The sequence below is a fragment of the Vitis riparia genome, chromosome 19 (assembly GCF_004353265.1).
Source record: "Vitis riparia cultivar Riparia Gloire de Montpellier isolate 1030 chromosome 19, EGFV_Vit.rip_1.0, whole genome shotgun sequence".
NCBI classification, from domain to species: Eukaryota; Viridiplantae; Streptophyta; class Magnoliopsida; order Vitales; family Vitaceae; genus Vitis; species Vitis riparia.
In genome coordinates, this window is record NC_048449.1 from 10,504,364 (window position 1) to 10,523,871 (window position 19,508).

The following is a 19,508-nucleotide window of genomic DNA, read 5'->3' on the forward strand; positions in this document are numbered from 1 at the left end:
AACTGTGAAGTCCAGTAGTGACTATAATAGTCTTTATCCTTGCCTTTTTGTGAGCTATTATTTCAGAACAATTCTCCAAAATTTGGGACCAGACCCAGAGATATTCCGTACGATGAATGGTGTTTGTTTTCTGTACCTTCGAAAAATTTATTTATTCTCACATGGGACAGGGTGGCTTCTGATGACGACTTCTTGCATATCTGTGCTTGCGTTGCACGTGCTTCTGTCCAACAGTGTCCTAATTATATTGCAGGTTGATCCTTGTGCCCCTTAGTAGCTGACTTTGGAGGGAATCCGGAATATCCTAAGATTTACTTCATGGAGCAGTAGAAGGCGGCTACTGTGCACTTGGGCTATCCGCAGACTTTGATGCTAGTCTTCCAAAAATCACTGTTAGTTTATTGTCCTTTATAATTTGTGAAGTTGAAAATCTAGCAATTAACCACCATCGATTAACATAGAGCCTCAGAACTAATACAATTTATAATGTTAATTACCCAAAAAAAAGGGCCATTTGCGGATGTAGTTAGACCTAGCTCATTTATGCAGAATATTGCAACTAAGGCATCAACAGTTGTGTTGGAGCTCTTAGCAATAAGATGGAGGTTCTAGCCTTCCTTTTAATGAAAAAATGAGACAGCATTATCAAAAATCAATTCAACCCCATATGGAATAGTGTAGAATTAATAATGATTTGATATTGGGTGTTCATCAGTCTAATAAATGGAGATGGATTTAGGATACTTATGATGTTGGCCTGACTAATTAATTTGCTAGTTTGCTTTCTTAATGAATTCAGACCTTTATTAAGAGAATTGCAATCTCCGTTACTCGGAACATCCAAAGAGAGAAACAAGGTCTAATTGAAGAACAAGAAAGGTACAACTTATTAATAGGCCGGGCATGATCCATGCTAAACCTCACATGATGGAGCAATTAGGTTCATCTGCATAGCCCATGCTAGCAATAAAAACATGTTGGCTTTGACAACAATTCTTCGGATCTGGCTTCGGATCTGGCTTTGGCTTTGGCTTTGGCTTTTCATCACCGCCCTTTTCCTTTACTTCTTCCACGCTTACAAGAGTCGCATACCCAAGCTTCTTCCTCAGACAGCAGGTCAAGCTAGCTGAATCAACTCCGTCTCCAATCACCACAACCCGATCCTTTTCAGCTCCTTCTATAGCCACAGAGATCACACCTGTCACATAATCACAAAAGCCCAAAAATGGATCGACTGGGACTATGAATAAATGATTTGAAATAACAAGGCTTTATACTTTCTGTGAACTTCTTGTGGAAAGAAAAATAGTGTTGAAATGTGTATCATACCTTCTTCAACTGCAGCAATCTTCATGGCTTTGGTTCTGCATTTGTCACAGTTCATTTGCACTTTCACAATTATCTTTTGCTACACCATCACACAAGGAACATATCCAAATCTGTTATAGCTATAATTTCATATGCTTCTTTTTGGATCCAGTTAGAACAGATTAAGCTACACAATAAACAAAAAGCATCAATGGAGTTCCAGATCAAAAGGCTCACCTTCATGTTTTGAACTAGGCGAACACAAGGCAACTTTTTTGAATCTCTGACTGAATCTCTGTGAACTTAATGGGCAATGATGCAGAAGGGGAAGACGGACTTCCTCTTATATATGAGAGTTTCAGGGCAAACTTCTTCTGTTTTACTTCGAATACAGCCAGATCTATTCATACTAACTTTTGAGATTTAGACAGTGAATCTGACCATCTCAACACTGCAGTTCTATAGACCAAGTCAATATTCATCCAGCATGTGCAAGTAATTTTCAAGGCTGTTATGTGGTATGTTCTTACCTGATTAATTTAGTCCCCGCCAGCTTGCAATTCATGAAAATTCAATGCCCACCAGTGACTTTTATCAAGAAAATCAAACTTACAAGAAGCAAAATTAGAGCACTGTAATTTTTTATATATATAATAATTGGGATATGATTTTATTTAATTTTTTATATTATTTTGTGATTTTAATCATGAAGGTTAAAATCACAAAATAATTAAAGCACTCGAAGGTATGTCTTGAATCATGAGGCCAAGTCTAATTATCCAATATTATTTTAATTAGCAATAATTTGAAGTTGATTGGGGTTAACCTGGATAGTAAAAGAGCCAATTGGGATATGATTTTTATTTAATTTTTTATATTATTTTGTGATATAATTATTATTAATTAAAAAGAAAACACAAAGCCCCGTTTGATTAACCCTCTGAAAGGAAAAGATTTAATATATTATTATATTAGTTGAAGAAATAATTCAAAAGCTTTACATTGAAACATGGACAAAGCATGGTGATGCTGGGTACTCCACTTAGAGTGGCTGCAATTCAAGCCTTTCAAAAGTGATGATGAGAAAAATGGAATTGCAAGATTTCTTGTCTCCCAATGATGGTGTATTTGAAAGGAGAGATGGAGTGTGTTCTTTTGAAAGATTTCAGAGCCACATATGTATGGACCCATTATACCCCCATACATATGCTCATTATCCCACCACCTTTTCTCTCCCCTCATGTCACTAATCCATCATCTGCATCCTTTTCCATCATGTAAACCCATTTCCTTCCCTTCATTATGTCACCATGTTCATCCTCTTCCATCTTTAATCCCATGCATGCATGGTCTCCCCATATCACCGGTCCGTGCCATATGCATCCATGGCTGCCAAACCATTGCTTCATACCCACCTCGACCCATCCAACACCCACGACTGTAGCTGTTACCCATGTCCCATACTAACCACATGCATGCATTCCCATTCATTCTATCACCACTTCGTTTGTTCACACCCATCACTGTACTCTCTCTCGGACCCCCTCCATTCACGTATTTAGCTTATCGTCCCTTTCATATTTACATCATCTCACACCCATATCCACACATGCACTCATCATCTCGCATTCTCTCTCTAAACCCCACCATATACCCATTTCATGTTAATGCCCTTAAACCCATTCTATGTTTGCTACCTTGTCTCACTAGTTTTTCATACCCATCCTTCCTAACCTTCATGCTTATCCTTCTGCAACCTCCGACCCATGGCTTTGTGGTCCTTGACATGGAAATCATTGCCAAACTCACTGGAATTCGCCCGGGCAGCTGCAAAGCAAGCAAAGTTGTCCTCGAAGCCGCCAGCGGCGAAGCGCCTCCGCCATCACCGGAATCTCGAGGAACTTGCTTCTCAAAACTCTCCTCTGCTCCTAGTATTCAGCCATGAGAAGGATGCACCTGATGCATGGGGAGATAATATTGACTCGATGGGTCTGGGGTTCTCAAGTTCCTCAGCGCAGTAGAGGGCGTGCTCTAGGAGTCATGTTTCAAGACTCTAATGTGTTTTTGTTGTTGGTGGAGTAATGATCCTCCAAGGGCAGTGAATTTGTGCTGAAGGTATCGGGATCCGGAGAGGAAATCTGTTCATTGCAGCTTGATTCATTATAAGATGATAAATGGATGCTTAATCTGGACGCCGAGAAGTCGGAACAGATTGAATAATCTGATAGAATGGGTGTAGATTGGAAAGATGAAGCTGAATTCCTTAGTCTACTGCTCACGCACGCAGGCACAGATGCTGCGTTCCGAAGCTTGAAGAAGAATTGTTGATCGACATGAGCATGCATCTCGTGTCTGAGAAGGAAAATGTTGGTTTCAATCCTTTTCAACTTGCAATGCTGAAGATGGTCGAGGAGATACCTTTGCTGAGTGATGACATAGTAGAATTCAAGGATTCAAACATGGAAATTAAAACGCTGTTCTCTGAGCTAGAGTCCAGCATCTTACGAGTTGTTTGCTCATGGACAAGATACAGAGATTCGATTATAACATTGAGCGGTCTGCAAGTCGATAATTGGCTATTGAAGCTCTTGAGAGGATGGCACAAGGACACTGGCCAGCACTTGAGCGGAAGGCTTGTAAAGGTAACAGGGGATGTTGTTGCCATCCAATTGTCAAAATGGTGAGGAAGGCAAAATCTGATCGTGGGACCCACTCTCTTTCTCTCATGGGATGCATGGCCACCTTTGGTGAGCCATTCTTGAAGCAAATGGATATTTCATTTCCTAATTTCTCCATTTCTACTTCCAAAAATTGATTTTCAAAAATCTGATTTTCAAGTAGTTTTCATTTACTCTTTAACCTTTTCATTATTTTACTTTTATTATTTCATTTATCATTTTATTTTAATTTATTTTACTTATTTTATTTTTATTATTTTTGGTAATCTTAAAGTCAAAAAAATCGTTTTTTAATAAAATTTGCTTCCACTTTCTATTCGGTAAGCAATTTTCAAGTCCTTCATGATCTTTTAAAATGTTTTAAAAATAAGCAAAGATTAATTCCCGTAATTCCGAGTGATGGAATTTACGGAATTAATTCATGCAAAAATCGAACGGGCTTTGGTGGGGGCCCCACATATATGATTTTGTGACTGATTGACCGTTTGGTTGATTTATTTGCCATGCGTGTTTGATTTATTCTGTTCCTTGACATGCGTATAAGTATATGTACATATTCATTGTTCACTGATCCTGCTTCATGATAGCGCATTTGTCACTGGAGGTCCAAGTACGCACTCATTCTCATTTTGATTATTCTCTATGCATGTTTAGATTCTCACATGTGCATGATCACTCTAAGTATTCATTGATTCCCTCATCAATTGTCATGATTGCTTCATTTTATTAGTAGAGACCCGACTTTAGGGACTTAAAGGGGTGCTACGGTCTTTACCGTACCTTCCCGATAAGTAACCTGACTCTCGAACCCGATCTGGTTTTTCACAGGCTGCCTTTTCCAAAATAAGGAGTCACACTTAGGGTTTTTCTTTCTTATTTTGTTTACCCTTTAAAAATAAAACAAAAATAAGTGGCGACTCCAAGTCATTTTTCAAACAATAAATAAAATCAATTTTTCAAACAAAAAGTGAGTTTCGCCATCGAGTGGGAAACGCATGAGCCGAAATGCGGGGTCCACAGAGTGTTTGGTATATCAACTTAATAAATTAAAGTGAGTTAATAACTTAATTTAAATCATTAAATAAATTAAGTATGTTTGGTAAAATAACTTAATGGTATGACTTAAAATAAAAAATAACTTTAAATAATAAGTTTACATCTTCATTTCACATTTTTACTCACATTTACCCTAATTACCTCTATGATTTCCTTTGCTATTCCACGACTTCCACTGTTACTCAATCTCTTTTGTCTTAATTCTAAATTATTAGGATAAATATGTTACTTTGATGATTTAAAATAAGTTTTAAGTGAATTTTATTGAACAACCTTAATACTTAAAATAAGAATTAAATAATAAGTTTTAGGTTAACAACTTAAATTATTAAGTAGTAAGTATTAAGTTTTATCAAATACCTCATTTGTATCAAACTTATTTATTTATGACAATTGTTTGTTGTAGGGTTTGTTTCATGTCTTTTTTTTTTCTTTCTAAGATGGTTTCCTTTTCCTTGTTTCTTTTTCTTTTTCTTTTTCTTTTTTATCTTTTTTAATTGCCTCTTTGGGTTATTTGATTACATGCATTTTTGGGTGCAATTTCTTGTGTTGTTCATTAGTGGGCTTCTTTATTATGTACAACTGTAAAGTCCAGTAGTGAGTATAGTAGTCTTTATCCTTGCCTTTTTGTGAGCTATTATTTCAGAACAATTCTCCAAATTTTGGGACCAGACCCAGAGATATTCCGTACGATGTATGGTGTTTGTTTTCTGTACCTTCGAAAAATTTATTTATTCTCACATGGGACAGGGTGGCTTCTGATGACGACTTCTTGCATGTATCACTGTGCTTGCGTTGCAGCAAAGTCAGATTCGTATTGAATTTCAAAACTGAAAAACGAATGGACTTTTCTCCCAGAAGCTGCCATCACACTATCGTGGGTTTAAAAGACTCCATGCACATGGCTGCTAGCTACGACCTAATTAATTGTAGTTAAAAATTTCTTCTTTTCACACGGTATTTAAACTGTAGAACTTTGGAATTGCATTTAAGAATTCAAATGAGATCCTTCTAATATGCTGTATTAACCTAGTCAACTGTTTATCGTGCGCCACGAAAGCACGTGCTTCTGTCCAACAGTGTCCTAATTATATTGCAGGTTGATCCTTGTGCCCCTTAGTAGCTGACTTTGGAGGGAATCCGGAATATCCTAAGATTTACTTAATGGAGCGGCAGAAGGCGGCTACTGGTGCACTTGGGCTATCCGCAGACTTTGATGCTAGTCTTCCAAAAATCACTGTTGGTTTATTGTCCTTTATAAATTGTGAAGTTGAAAATCTAGCAATTAACCACCATCGATTAACATAGAGCCTCAGAACTAATACAATTTATAATGTTAATTACCCAAAAAAAAGGGCCATTTGCGGATGTAGTTAGACCTAGCTCATTTATGCAGAATATTGCTACAAAGGCATCACCAGTTGTCTTGGAGCTCTTAGCAATTAGATGGAGGTTCTAGCCTTCCTTTTAATGAAAAAATGAGACAGCATTATCAAAAATCAATTCAACCCCATATGGAATAGTGTAGAATTAATAATGATTTGATGTTGGGTGTTCATCAGTCTAATAAATGGAGATGGATTTAGGATACTTATGATGTTGGCCTGACTAATTAATTTGCTAGTTTGCTTTGTTAATGAAGTCAGACCTTTGTTAAGAGAATTGCAATCTCCGTTACTCGGAACATCCAAAGAGAGAAACAAGGTCTAATTGAAGAACAAGAAAGGTACAACTTATTAATAGGCCGGGCATGATCCATGCTAAACCTCACATGATGGAGCAATTAGGTTCATCTGCATAGCCCATGCTAGCAATAAAAACCTGTTGGCTTTGACAACAAGTCTTCGGATCTGGCTTTGGCTTTGGCTTTTCCTTTACTTCTTCCACGCTTACAAGAGTCGCATACCCAAGCTTCTTCCTCAGACAGCAGGTCAAGCTAGCTGAATCAACTCCGTCTCCAATCACCACAACCCGATCCTTTTCAGCTCCTTCTATAGCCACTGAGATCACACCTGTTACATAATCACAAAAGCCCAAAAATGGATCGACTGGGACTATGAATAAATGATTTGAAATAACAAGGCTTTATACTTTCTGTGAACTTCTTGTGGAAAGAAAAATAGTGTTGAAATGTGTATCATACCTTCTTCAACTGCAGCAATCTTCATGGCTTTGGTTCTGCATTTGTCACAGTTCATTTGCACTCTCACAATTATCTTTTGCTACACCATCACACAAGGAACATATCCAAATCTGTTATAGCTATAGTTTCATATGCTTCTTTTTGGATCCAGCTAGAACAGATTAAGCTACACAATAAACAAAAAGCATCAATGGAGTTCCAGATCAAAAGGCTCACCTTCATGTTTTGTACTAGGCGAACACAAGGCAACCTTTTTGAATCTCTGACTGAATCTCTGTGAACTTAATTGGCAATGATGCAGAAGGGGAAGACTGACTTCCTCTTATATATGAGAGTTTCAGGGCAAACTTCTTCTGTTTAACTTCGAATACAGCCAGATCTATTCATAATAACTTTTGAGATTTAGACAGTGAATCTGACCATCTCAACACTGCAGTTCTTTAGACAAAGTCAATATTCATCCAGCATGTGCAAGTAATTTTCAAGGCTGTTTTGTGGTATGTTCTTACCTGATTAATTTAGTCCCCGCCAGCTTGCAATTCATGAAAATTCAATGCCCACCAGTGACTTTTATCAAGAAAATCAAACTTACAAGAAGCAAAATTAGACTCGGTGACTTTTTTAAAGTTTTTTAACACTTAAAATTTTTTATCATTTAAATCTTAGAAATGTTGAAAATATTTTCTAAAATCAAAATACCAAACGTACTCTTCATTGAATTTCTTTAACAATTGTATATTTCTGCAAATCATATTGTACACTTATGCAGCAAATTGTCTCGGGCTATGTTTGATTTATAGAAAATTTAAGAGAAAAATGCAAGAGAAAGAAAATAAATAAATAAATAAATAAAAAAGAAAAAAATGAAAGAAAATAAAAAATAAATTTAAAGTTAATAAATTATTTTTATATGTTACTCAAAACTTATTTAATTTATTTTAATTTTTCTATATAAAGAATAAATAATTTGAAAATATATAAATTTTTAACTAATTTTAATTATATTCGATCTTCTTTCCTACTTTTCATAATAAAACAAAATATGAGAAAATCATTTTACTTTAATTTTTTTTTTCTTAATTTCTTTGATACTTTCAAAACCCAAAGATAACCAAGTTTTACATTTTTTCTTCAGTCAATTTTTTTTTTTTTAAAAAATAAGTAATAAGTAAAAGAAAAATTAAAAACAAACATTTAAAACATTCTGAAAGCAAATTGTATTCGGTATTAAACTAAAAAAACAAGCATCATATCAATCTTCTCTTTTATTAGTTGTATGTTGACAAGGCTACTCTTCTTTTCATGATTTTAATTAGTTTAATATATGCTTTTAGAAATACTAATGGGTGGGTTGATGGAGTTGTTAAAAGACACTTAAGGTGAGGTGCTTCTAGAAAAAACGGATCGACTTATGTTTTTAAAAACCGATGAAAACAACTCCTACTTGTTTTCTAAATTTTTTTTCTATTTCACTTTGTTTTTAAAAATTGTTTCTAGAGAACAACAACCAAGTAGTGTTAAATTTTTTAAAACAGTTTTTTGTTTTTAAAAATTGAAAATTATTTTTAAACCACACGACCAAACAGGCTCTACATGACGCAAATTTACTATTTAATTTTAGTAGTTAAAAGATTCTTATTTTTGACAAAGAAAGGAAAAGTAGAGAATAGTCTTAGAACTTTAAGATGATTCAGAATTAGGGATGATGAAATGGAATCGGTCTTGATATGTATGAAGAACATCAACATTAAATTTGAAAATATTAACAAATAATTGCAAACAATAATGTAGAAATATGAGACAAACAAATGGTTATAGTTTTGTGACTTAGATTCTTTTTCGTCTGACTTGAAAAGCTCGCGGTGCTATATATATGATGAAACTAAAATTATGAGACTTTTTGGGAGGTTTGTGGTGGTAGCAAAGGGGTCGGGCCTATGTAGGGGCTTGCCCTTGCAGTATATACATGTGTATATGTGTGATGATATATAGTCTTAAGGTTATGATAATTATGCTTTTATCATAGTCACCCTAAAATCTCCCCTCTTGTACCAATTTTTAACATAGTGGATCATCTTCTCCTCTTCCTATAATGTTTTTTTGTGTAGGGTTTTTCACATAAATATATATATATATATATATATATATATATATATATATATATATATATTATTGCCTATTCTCATTTGCACTTTGACAATTATCCTCTGCTGCACCATCATGCAAGGAACATATCCAAATCTGTTATAGCTATAATTTCATATGCTTCTTTTTGGATCCAGCTAGAACAGCTTAAGCTACACAATAAACAAAAAGCATCAATGGAGTTCCAGATCAAAAGGCTCACCTTCATGTTTTTCACTAGGCGAACACAAGGCAGCCTTTTTGAGTCTCTGACTGAATCTCTATCAACTCAATTGGCAATGATGAAGAAGGGGAAGAGACTGACTTCCTAAATATGAGAGGTTCAGGGCAAAATTCTTCTGTTTGACTTTGAATACAACCAGATCTATACAATAATAACTACTGAGATTAGATGAATTGAATTTAACCATGTCAACGCTGCGGTCTATAGACCAAGTCAAATATTAATCCAGCATGCAGCATGTGCAAGGAATTTTTAAGCCAATTATTGGTATGTTCTTGATTTTCAGCGCCAGCTTGCAATTCATGAAAACTCAATGGCCAATGACTTTTATCAAGAAAATCAAACTTACTAGAACCTAAATTAATTGAACTTCTTTAACTACCAAAATCTTTTGCATATTTCTGCAATCCATCTTCTACATTTGTAGAGCGGATTCCTTTTTTATTTTCGGAAAATTTAAGGAAAAGAAAATAAAGAAGAAAACAATAAGTAAAATAAAAAATAGATTTAAAGTTGATAAATTATTTTTATATATTATTTTAAATTCATTTCATTTATTTTAATTTTCCCACATAAAAAAATATTTTGAAAATATATAAATTTAACTAATTTTAGTTTTATTTAATCTTTTTTTCTATTTTTAATTTGATAATAAAAGATGAAAAAATCATTTCCTTTAATATTTTTTTCTTAATTCCTTTAATATTTTCAAGAACCAACAAAAACCTTAGCAAACCTTTTGATGTCTCCAAAAGAGTTTCACATCTTACTAGTAATTTCTTAAATCTCTAGATGCGCATTTTCATGTAGAGCACAACGGAGCACAGCTGCATTTCGACTGAGGTATGGCAACAGAGAACCAATCAACATATGAACCTCCAAATGTTGTGCTTTACTACAGAGCCTACTAGAAAGCACTGTTTTTTTTTTTTTTTTTTTTTTTTTTTTTTTTTTTACTTAAATCTAAATAGAAATTAATTTAACTTAATTTTATATACATATATAAATATTAAGTTATTTATTTATTTAATATTTTATTTTTATTAAACATTAAGCATTAATAAGATGACAGTCATGTTAAGATTATGTGTAGACCCCCATATGGGCTCGTTTTCATTTTATTTTCTGCAGCCCATTCTTTGTGGAGGGCTCTCAGCAAGCCACATGTCGCGCCTCCTTGGTGGCTGGTAGGGAATCAGGTAGTGGAGTTAAGGGACCAATCAGAATTGGACACCTGTAAAAGAGATTCTGGAAAAAACCTGTAGGCCGTTATTTGGGAGGTGGTGTTTTCGTTGCTGCAGAGGAGGAATGGAGGAGAGAGAGGATATTCTGGCAGAGAGGAGGAGGTGCGTTTGGAGACGGGTGCTGGGCAGGACATATTTTCGGCAGAAGATTCTTTCTTGAGGGGCAAGTTGAGACGAGGAGGAGATAGGTGCGTTTTGGGACGTGTTGCTCTGGAGAAATTTTGAGGGTGAGTTTCTTTCTTGGCCGCAAGAGAGCCAGACGGGGAGGGGAGATTCTTTCTGGAAGGACAAGCTAGAGGTTAGAGAGGGAAGAAGCAGACTAGTTTCCTGGAGATAGCTGAGAGGGAAAACAAGAAGAGAGGTGAGAGCATGGTTCAAAGTCACGGTATCGGTCATTGACTCGGAGGGTCCCGAGGCGTATCGGTTTGGTATCTGACGATACGTAAAATAAGCTAATTAGAAAATTCAAAAAATTATAAAAAAAATTATGTAAATCATCAGAAAAATATATACAATTAAATAAACTCAAAAAATTAATAAAATAAAATTGTATTACATTTAACATTATTTAAATAGTTATAAAAGTATTTGCTCAAAGTTATTTATAATAATGCTAATAAAAGTAAATATATCGGTGTAGACCCCCTTTAGTGGTGAGGACCCGGGGGGTTGGTTTTTTTTTTGGGAATTTTCATTATCTTGTTGGAGGGGTAGGGGACCCCAACAGAGTTTGGATGTCGTTTGCATGAGACGTACAGATGGAGAGGGGCAGAGATACCGGCCGTGCTAGTGGTCAGAGAGCCCATCCTTGCTTACGAGGGGAGCAGTGGAGCCGAGGATGGCTTGCTGAGGAAGATACAAACAAAGGGGGCAGGAGACTAGAGTGGGGGATATAGTTTTTTTGGAGAAAAGAAAAGAAAAACAGAGCAGCTAGGAAGGCACCGGGAGGTCGCATGGGAAGGAGAGGATATCTTGCTTCCCAAACAGCTTGTAAGTTGTTTATTATTCCATTAGAAGATTAATATTGATACAACTTTTTTTTTTTTTTTATTAGTCTCTGGTTTCTGCTTTGTAATGATGCATGTTGTGTGATTGTGAATTTAGTTTCATCCTTCCAATCAGTTATTGTTAGTTTACTCTTCGGTTTGGAGCTTGTTATGCTTGTGCCAGAATTTTAAGCCCAAAGCTTCCGAGCCTAAACCTAAAGCAGCTGCCAAGCCCAAAGGTTGCTGGAAAAATGCATGCAAACCAGTCCACCCCTCCTATACCCATATTCTCTCACTAGCTTTTGCTCCTCATCCCACCATTCATGATCCTTGTCTTCATACCCACTAAACTCCTCTAACCCATTTTGTCTGATCACACCACCACATCTATTATCCCACCTTGCCGGCCAAGCCCATTATTCATGATATTTATTTTCTCTCTTTACACCTTTATTTCCCATTATTTCTCTCCAAGCACCGAGTCCACCATTTGCACCATCATCCTGATTGCCACTAACGCCCTTACCCAAAATGTTGTCAACTCCGCCATCGTCGCCGTCGCATCCCTCTCCATCGCGTCGCCGGTGGTGGAGGCTCCTTGGCTGAAGACGACACCCAAGTGAAAAACCAGCTTTGCTGGAGATTGAAGGCAGGCTTGGGTCGTTTGGGCTTATGGACCTGGGCTCCCTTTTTAATTTAATGAATGATGGAGATGGAGGTGGGCTGGGCTTCTTTTAATTTAATGAGCTTATGGACATGGGCTTCTTTTAATGAATGGACTTGGGCTTGATGGAGATGGAGCCCAAGGTTTCTTTTAATGAATGGACACGGGCTTGATGGAGATGAGCCCAAGGTTTCTTTTAATGAATGGACGTGGGCTTGATGGAGATGGAGCCCAAGGCTTCTTTTAATGAATGGACATGGGCTTGATGGAGATGAGCCCAAGGCTTCTTTTAATGAAAGGACATGGGTTTGGGCTTATGGGTTAGGCTTATGATAGAGATGGAACCCAACGCCGTTTCAAAACCTTATTATTATTATTATTATTTCAAAATCTTATCATTATTATCATTATTATGATTATTATTATTATTAATTCAACTTTTAAAATATTACTCTTATTATTGTTATTAATTCAACTTTTAAAAATATTATTATTATCATTATTATTAATTCAACTTTTAAAAATATTACTCTTATTATTGTTATTAATTCAACTTTCAAAATATTATTATTATCATTATTATTAATTCAACTTTTAAAATATTACTCTTATTATTATTATTAATTCAACTTTTAAAATATTATTATTATTATTATTATTAATTCAACTTTTAAAATATTACTCTTATTATTATTATTAATTCAACTTTTAAAATATTATTATTAATTCAACTTTTAAAATATTATTCTTATTATTATTATTAATTCAACTTGCAAAATCTTGTTGTCATTATTATTATTATTATTATCTCAAAACCTTATTGTTATTGTTATTATTATTATTATTATTATTGTCATTATTGTTATCACCCTAAGCCCTTCTAATTCCAAAGCTCTTTCAATCCCTTTTGTTTATCCATATTATTATGATCATTTATTGTTGTTGTTATTATTATTATTATTATTATTATTAAAAATCTATACTCTCTCTCAGTTCAATTTCTTAATATTATTATTATCGTTATTATTATTGTTATTATTAAAAATTTGTATCATCGCAATTTAATTTTCTAAAGTTCATTTCTTATTATTATTAAAAATCTATATTCTAGCAATTCAATTTCCTGAAGTTCATTTATTATTACTATTATTATTATTATTATTATTATCATCATCGTTATTATTATAATTATTATTAATAAAAATCTATACTCTCGCAGTTCAATTTCCTAAATTTCATTCCTTATTATTATTATTATTACAAATTCAACTTTCAAAACCTACATCCTTGCAGTTTAATTCCCTAAAGTTCATTTCTCATTTTCTTTGGCAAATTCCATTTTAATTATTGAAGCTATAATCTTTTAAATTTAATTCCCAAAGCCCCAATTTTCATAACTTAGTTTTCCTTAAAAATCCCGAACTTTCAAATAATTCATCGAAATCCCAATTTCTTTCAAATTTAATTTCTAAAATTCTCATTCTTACATCTACTTCCTAAGAATCCAATTTTCAAATAATCTTTAACACTCCAATTTTCAAAATAACCTCCAAGACTTCAATTCTCAAATGAATTTCAAAAATCCTGTTTTCCTTCGAACAATTTTAATTTCCATTTGATGATGCATGTGATATGTTTCGTGCTCTATATTGTGCACTAACCCCATTTTTATGATAGCGCATTGCTCGTTCGTGGCCCAGGTACGCATCTACTCCCATTCTGGTCATTCTCTATTGCGTGCTTTGATTCCCATATGCGTTTAATCGATTTGAGTACCCATTGATTTCCTATTGATTGCCACGTCAGCTTCATTTTATTAGTAGAGACCCGACTTTAGGGACTTAGAGGGGTGCTATGGTCTTTTACCGTACCTTCCCGATAAGTAACCTGACCCCCGAGTCCGATTCAGTTTTTCGTAGATCACCTTTTCCAAAATAAGGAGTCGCACTTAGGGTTTTCTTTCTTATTTTGTTTACCCTTTCAAAAATAAATAAAAAATAAGTGGCGACTCCAAGTCATTTTCTTAATAAAAAAAAAACCATTTTTCAAATTAAAATCGAGCTCACCATCGAGTGGGAAACGCATGAGCCGAAATGCGGGGTCCACAATTGGTCTTGAAATATACTTGAAGTCAACTATAATCAATATGACCTTTAGAGGTAAGATCTATAGATAGGGTGCATAAATAAAACAAAATTATCAATTTAGACTAATACATCAATATAATTATTATTTTAAGCAATTACTTAAATTATCAATCTCCTTCCGAGGTAATATTAATACATTATTCTTATATGATTCTTTAAGCAAATTTTAATTTAATTTATATATATATATATATATATATATATATATATATATATATATATATATATATAATTAATTTTAATTATATTTGATTTTTTTATATTTTTATAAAAAATCATGCATGAAAATTTTATTTTTCTTAATATATTTTTGAAGAAATCATTTTTTTTCCATAAGCTTAAAACACCAATTATTTATTTATTTATTTATTTATACAGAAATACATGGACCACAGACTTTCATGAATTGAACTTGGGCTGGGCCTAATTTGGTGGGCTGAACCCGTAAAAAAATTTCATGGTGCTGAGCCACATAGGATCACCAATCCTTAGCCTCAAGACCTATGTTCTCCTATCTTGCCCTCCACTGAAAGCAGAAAGTGCGATTTGCAGAGAGTGAAACCGCCATGGCTACCTCTCTCTTCTCTTATCTTGACCTCCACCGTGGACGCTCACGACGTTGGTTCCGTCGATGGTGCCGTTAAATCCTCTTTCCTTCATTGCACAAAGCTCTTCTTTGCTCCCAAACTCGGAAGGAAGGTTGTCTAGTCGGCGTTCAGTCACCGTTGCGGCACCAGCAACGCACCAAAGATGAAAAATCTTCACTCCTGATTTCTCTGAAAATGTTGATTCTTGTTGTGATGGGTTTCGGAATCTGTTGAATTTTTTTTTTTTCCGAGTCGACCGAGTTAACTTGGAATATCGGTCGAGTCATCCGAGTCCAATCAATTCAAGGCTGAGTTTAGGCATAAAATGTATCTGGTATCGGACTAGTCGCGGTCGGCGTCGAGGCGGATACGACTCGGCCGAGTCGTACCAGACTCGGCCGATATTTTGAACCCTGGGTGAGAGTTTGTAGCTCTCTGGGAACCAAGTGATTTTGCTAAAAGGGTGACATTCAGGTTTGATCATCTCCCGCTTTAGGTTTTTTACTTTTACAATCATACTTTACTCATTGTTGAGGTTTGAATGCTTGTTTTTTTTTACTACCTAAGATGTTAAGCTTGTTTTTCATTTCTGTTTGCCTGATCTCTGTTTCTTCCCCCATTGCCAGAGCTCATTGCAGAGCCAACTGGGGCTCACCCGATGTCATTTGTGAAGGCGCACGAGTATCTATGCACCTGAAATCATCAAGGGTGAAGGTCATGGCAGTGCAGCGGACTGGTGGACCTTTGGAATTTTTTAATATGAGCTACTCTTTGGTAAGACTCCTTTTTAAAGGATTCGGGACTCTGAACCCCTTGCAAGACTTTCAGTTGCTACACAATGCTACCTTTTGCAACAATGGATAATAGCAAGACGCCAATGTGGAAGGGCTTATCAGCATGACGCGCTTCTCAGTCGTGATTCGGCCATCAGGTCGCATTTCTTGGTACTTCTAGAACGGAAACGAAAGTCATCTATAGTTAGTCCTTGTAGACAGGAGGGCTTCATCATAGTGTTTGAATTTTGATGATGGGTTGAATAATCTGTTTGCATTGTGTAGCTCTGTTGCTAGGGACCTCTTTTATTCCTCAGAAAGTGATTGGGAATTATACAAAATATGTGAAGCGGAAGTGTCTGCATCGGGTCTTCAGGTCTGCGTTTCAGGTCCTTGCTACACAGGCAATGTTTCAAGCAATGGAAGCTGAACACTCTAGATTCATCTCATCTACTGCTGCCCTGAACTGGGTCTTGAAGAATGGTCTTGGACATTTATTGTAGGTGTATCTACACAGCAAGTCTTGCATCCGCTTTTGATACCAAACTAAAGTGGGTAACCTTGGTGGAATTTCAGCAAAGACACAGATCCGAATGGTTGACGGTTCAAGTTAAAATCCATTTGAGAACGAGAACAAAGACTTTGATGTCACCCATCCTATTACAGCAGAGGAAGCGGTGTCGAAGGTCAATTCATCATCGCATGGAAATTGGCTAAGGTGATATTACCAGGAGTTCTGGGTTTGAAGATACAACATGAAATTTTGATTCACCTTTGGCTTCTGGAAGTTATGGAGCCCAGACAAGTGCTCCTCATAATGGGTACGTCAATGGGGTGGTGAAACATGTGGATGGACAACTCATATAGAAAGCTCAAGTGATTCAATTGAAAATTGACTATTGACACAGAAAACATAGTGATACTCCGAGATTCACACCTATATGGTCTGCATTCTCCATTTTTTTCATTTATGCATGGACTGCATGGCCACCTTTGACCCAAGTGCTATTTCCCATTTTACCATCTTGGACTTTTTAAAATATTTTTCTAAATATTTTCCTTCAAATAAATTTCTGGGTTATATTTTCTAAATAGTACCAACTCTAAGTCTTTTTTTCATCCTTAGAGTTTTCAAGTCTTAAAAGCCCCATTTTCAATAAAATTTTGCTACTATTTTTCTTTTTGGCAAGTAACTTTCATAACTCCTCTGATTTTTTTAAATTGTTTTAAAATAAGCAAGAATTAATTATGTAATTCCAAGTGATGGAATTTATGGAATTAATTCATAAAAAAATAAATTGGACTATGGTGGGGCCCGACATCAAATAAATTTTCTTTAAAATAAAAATGGATTTGAATGAAATGTCATGCATACTATTGGTGGTTATTCATCTTGTTTGGTGATATGAATGACATATTTTATATTCATTAATTGTGCACTAACCCCGTTTCTTGATAGCGCATGGTGGCTCGTTGTCCAGGTACGCATCTTTTCCCATTCTGGTCATTCTCTATGCATGTTTTGATTCTCATATGGGCATGATAGTTCCTGATATTCATTGATTTCCTCATCAATTGTCATGTTAGCTTCATTTTATTAGTAAAGACTCGTTCTTAAGGATTTAGAGGGGTGCTACGGTCTTTACTGTACCTTCCTGATGAGTAACCTGACCCCGAACCCAATCCGGTTTCTCACAGACCACTTTTTCCAAAATAAGAAGTCACACTAAGGGTTTTTCTTTCTTATTTTGTTTACCCTTTTAAAAATAAAACAAAAATAAATGCGCGACTCCAAGTCATTTTCTAATAAATAAAATCATTTTTGCAAATAAAAATCGAGCTCGCCATCAAGTGGAAAACGCATGAGTCAAAATGTGGGGTCCACATTATGTTTTGCCGCTTAAATGTACTTTGTCTAGCTGATTATTCTTCCATAATTAGGGTGCATTAGGTGGTCCACTTTAATTGAGGCTTTAAGCTTATCCAAGGTACCCAAAATTAATGTTATCCCACTACTGTCTACTTAAGCCTTGGGTCACGTTATTATGGTGTAGATCCCAAAATTTGTCCCAATTTTATTTTTATATTAATTTTGAGCTTAATTTTAAATCTCGATTATATGTGTTATTTTAGGCCCACTCACCCTTTAATTTTTTGTCTTTATTAATTTATAAATTATTATATTTTTATATTTTATTTTATTTAATTTATTATTATCATTATTATTATGTTTATTTTATTATTTTATTATTATTATATTTTTATATTATTATTTTATTTTTTCTCTCTCATCTCTCTTCCTTTTTTCTTCCCCATCTACCTTCACCTACTCACTCCTTCTCTCTCTCCTTCCACCCCACCGGCCACCATTAAAAATCTCTTATTATTTTATTTTATTTTTTATTCTCTTTTCATTTTCCCCCCATTTTCCCTCCATTTTCCCCATTTTCCCTTCCCACGCGGGGACCCCTCTATTCTCCTTCCCCCAACTCTCCAGCCCTTTTCTCTGCCGAAGACACCCACACGACTGGATTTTTTTTTGGTCAGCTCCCTATGTTTTTTTTCTTCTTTTTTCTCTCCCCAAGAGAACACACCCGACGACCATCTCTCCAGCTCCGTTCTTCCATTTATTTTTTATTTTTTTCCCTTCCCAACAGCACATGCTGACCCATTCTTTCCTCCCATCTCTTCTTCCCTCCAACTCATTTCTTCCATTTTCATTTTCATTTATTCATTTCTATTATTATTATTTTCTCTTTCCCTCCTTAAACTCTCACACTACCGGCGGCGTGACGCCGATGCCTTTTCCGGCACCCCCTTCATCCCCATTTCCTCTCATTTTATTTATTTATTTTTATTTATCTTTATTCTATTTTATTTTTGTTTCCAAAAAGCTATCCATTGCCGCCGGCAAGGTCACCGGCCGGCGAGCCCCAGTTGGCCGACGATCTCCTCCATTTTTCTCTCATCTCTCACTTTCCCTAATCACTCATTTTCCCTTATTATTATTATTATTATTATTATTATTATTATTATTATTATTATTATTATTATTTTTATTGTTATTATTTTATTTTATTTTATTTTCATAGTAATTGTTGTTTGTAAAATTTGAATTGTTGAATTAATATGAAATTTAGGGTTAATTTGTTGTTGGTAGATTAATATGTAATTTGGTTTAATTTATTGTTAGTGAATTAATGTGAAATTTGTTAATTTGGGTTTGTGGGTATATTGCATTTGGTGATTAATTTGGGATATTTGGATTATGTCAATTGCATACTGTTTATTTGGACTTGAGCTTATTGTTAATTTATTATTTATTTGGGCTCGTTGGATTGAGCTTAATACATTATTACCTTTGGCTATATATATTATTAATGTGAGCTTGTTAATTGGATATTTGTTTGGACTTGAAATATTATTTCTTTTGATCATGTATATTTTTTTTATGTGGGTTTGTTAATTGATGTGAATTTTGGGGCCCATAATGTAAGTGAGATTTGTTGGATTATTTGAATATTTTATATGGGCTAGGCCAATTTGAATTATTT

At 34.8% G+C, this 19,508-nt stretch overlaps 2 protein-coding genes across 2 annotated transcripts; both read right to left on the reverse strand.

Annotated features, from left to right (window-relative positions):
* Positions 1-802: 802 nt before the first annotated feature.
* On the reverse strand, positions 803-1,718 carry LOC117909370 (heavy metal-associated isoprenylated plant protein 47-like). Its single transcript, XM_034823389.1, has 3 exons — positions 1,546-1,718; positions 1,330-1,408; positions 803-1,198 (listed from the first exon to the last, which is right to left on the reverse strand). Exons 1-3 carry the CDS (start codon positions 1,549-1,551, stop codon positions 921-923), a joined length of 363 nt encoding a protein of 120 aa, XP_034679280.1. The 5' UTR covers positions 1,552-1,718; the 3' UTR covers positions 803-920.
* A 4,977-nt stretch (positions 1,719-6,695) lies between these two features.
* Positions 6,696-7,597, reverse strand: LOC117909371 (heavy metal-associated isoprenylated plant protein 47-like). The gene is made up of 3 exons (XM_034823390.1): positions 7,402-7,597; positions 7,186-7,264; positions 6,696-7,054 (listed from the first exon to the last, which is right to left on the reverse strand). Exons 1-3 carry the CDS (start codon positions 7,405-7,407, stop codon positions 6,810-6,812), a joined length of 330 nt encoding a protein of 109 aa, XP_034679281.1. The 5' UTR covers positions 7,408-7,597; the 3' UTR covers positions 6,696-6,809.
* Between the last annotated feature and the right edge of the window lie 11,911 nt (positions 7,598-19,508).

What these genes read in the sequence shown, in the direction of transcription:
- LOC117909370 (XM_034823389.1), bottom strand. An exon ending in GATTGCTGCAGTTGAAGAAG is followed by an intron (nt 1,199 to 1,329) that starts GTATGATACACA and finishes ATTATGTGACAG; the next exon opens with GTGTGATCTCTGTGGCTATA.
- LOC117909371 (XM_034823390.1), bottom strand. An exon ending in GATTGCTGCAGTTGAAGAAG is followed by an intron (nt 7,055 to 7,185) that starts GTATGATACACA and finishes ATTATGTAACAG; the next exon opens with GTGTGATCTCAGTGGCTATA.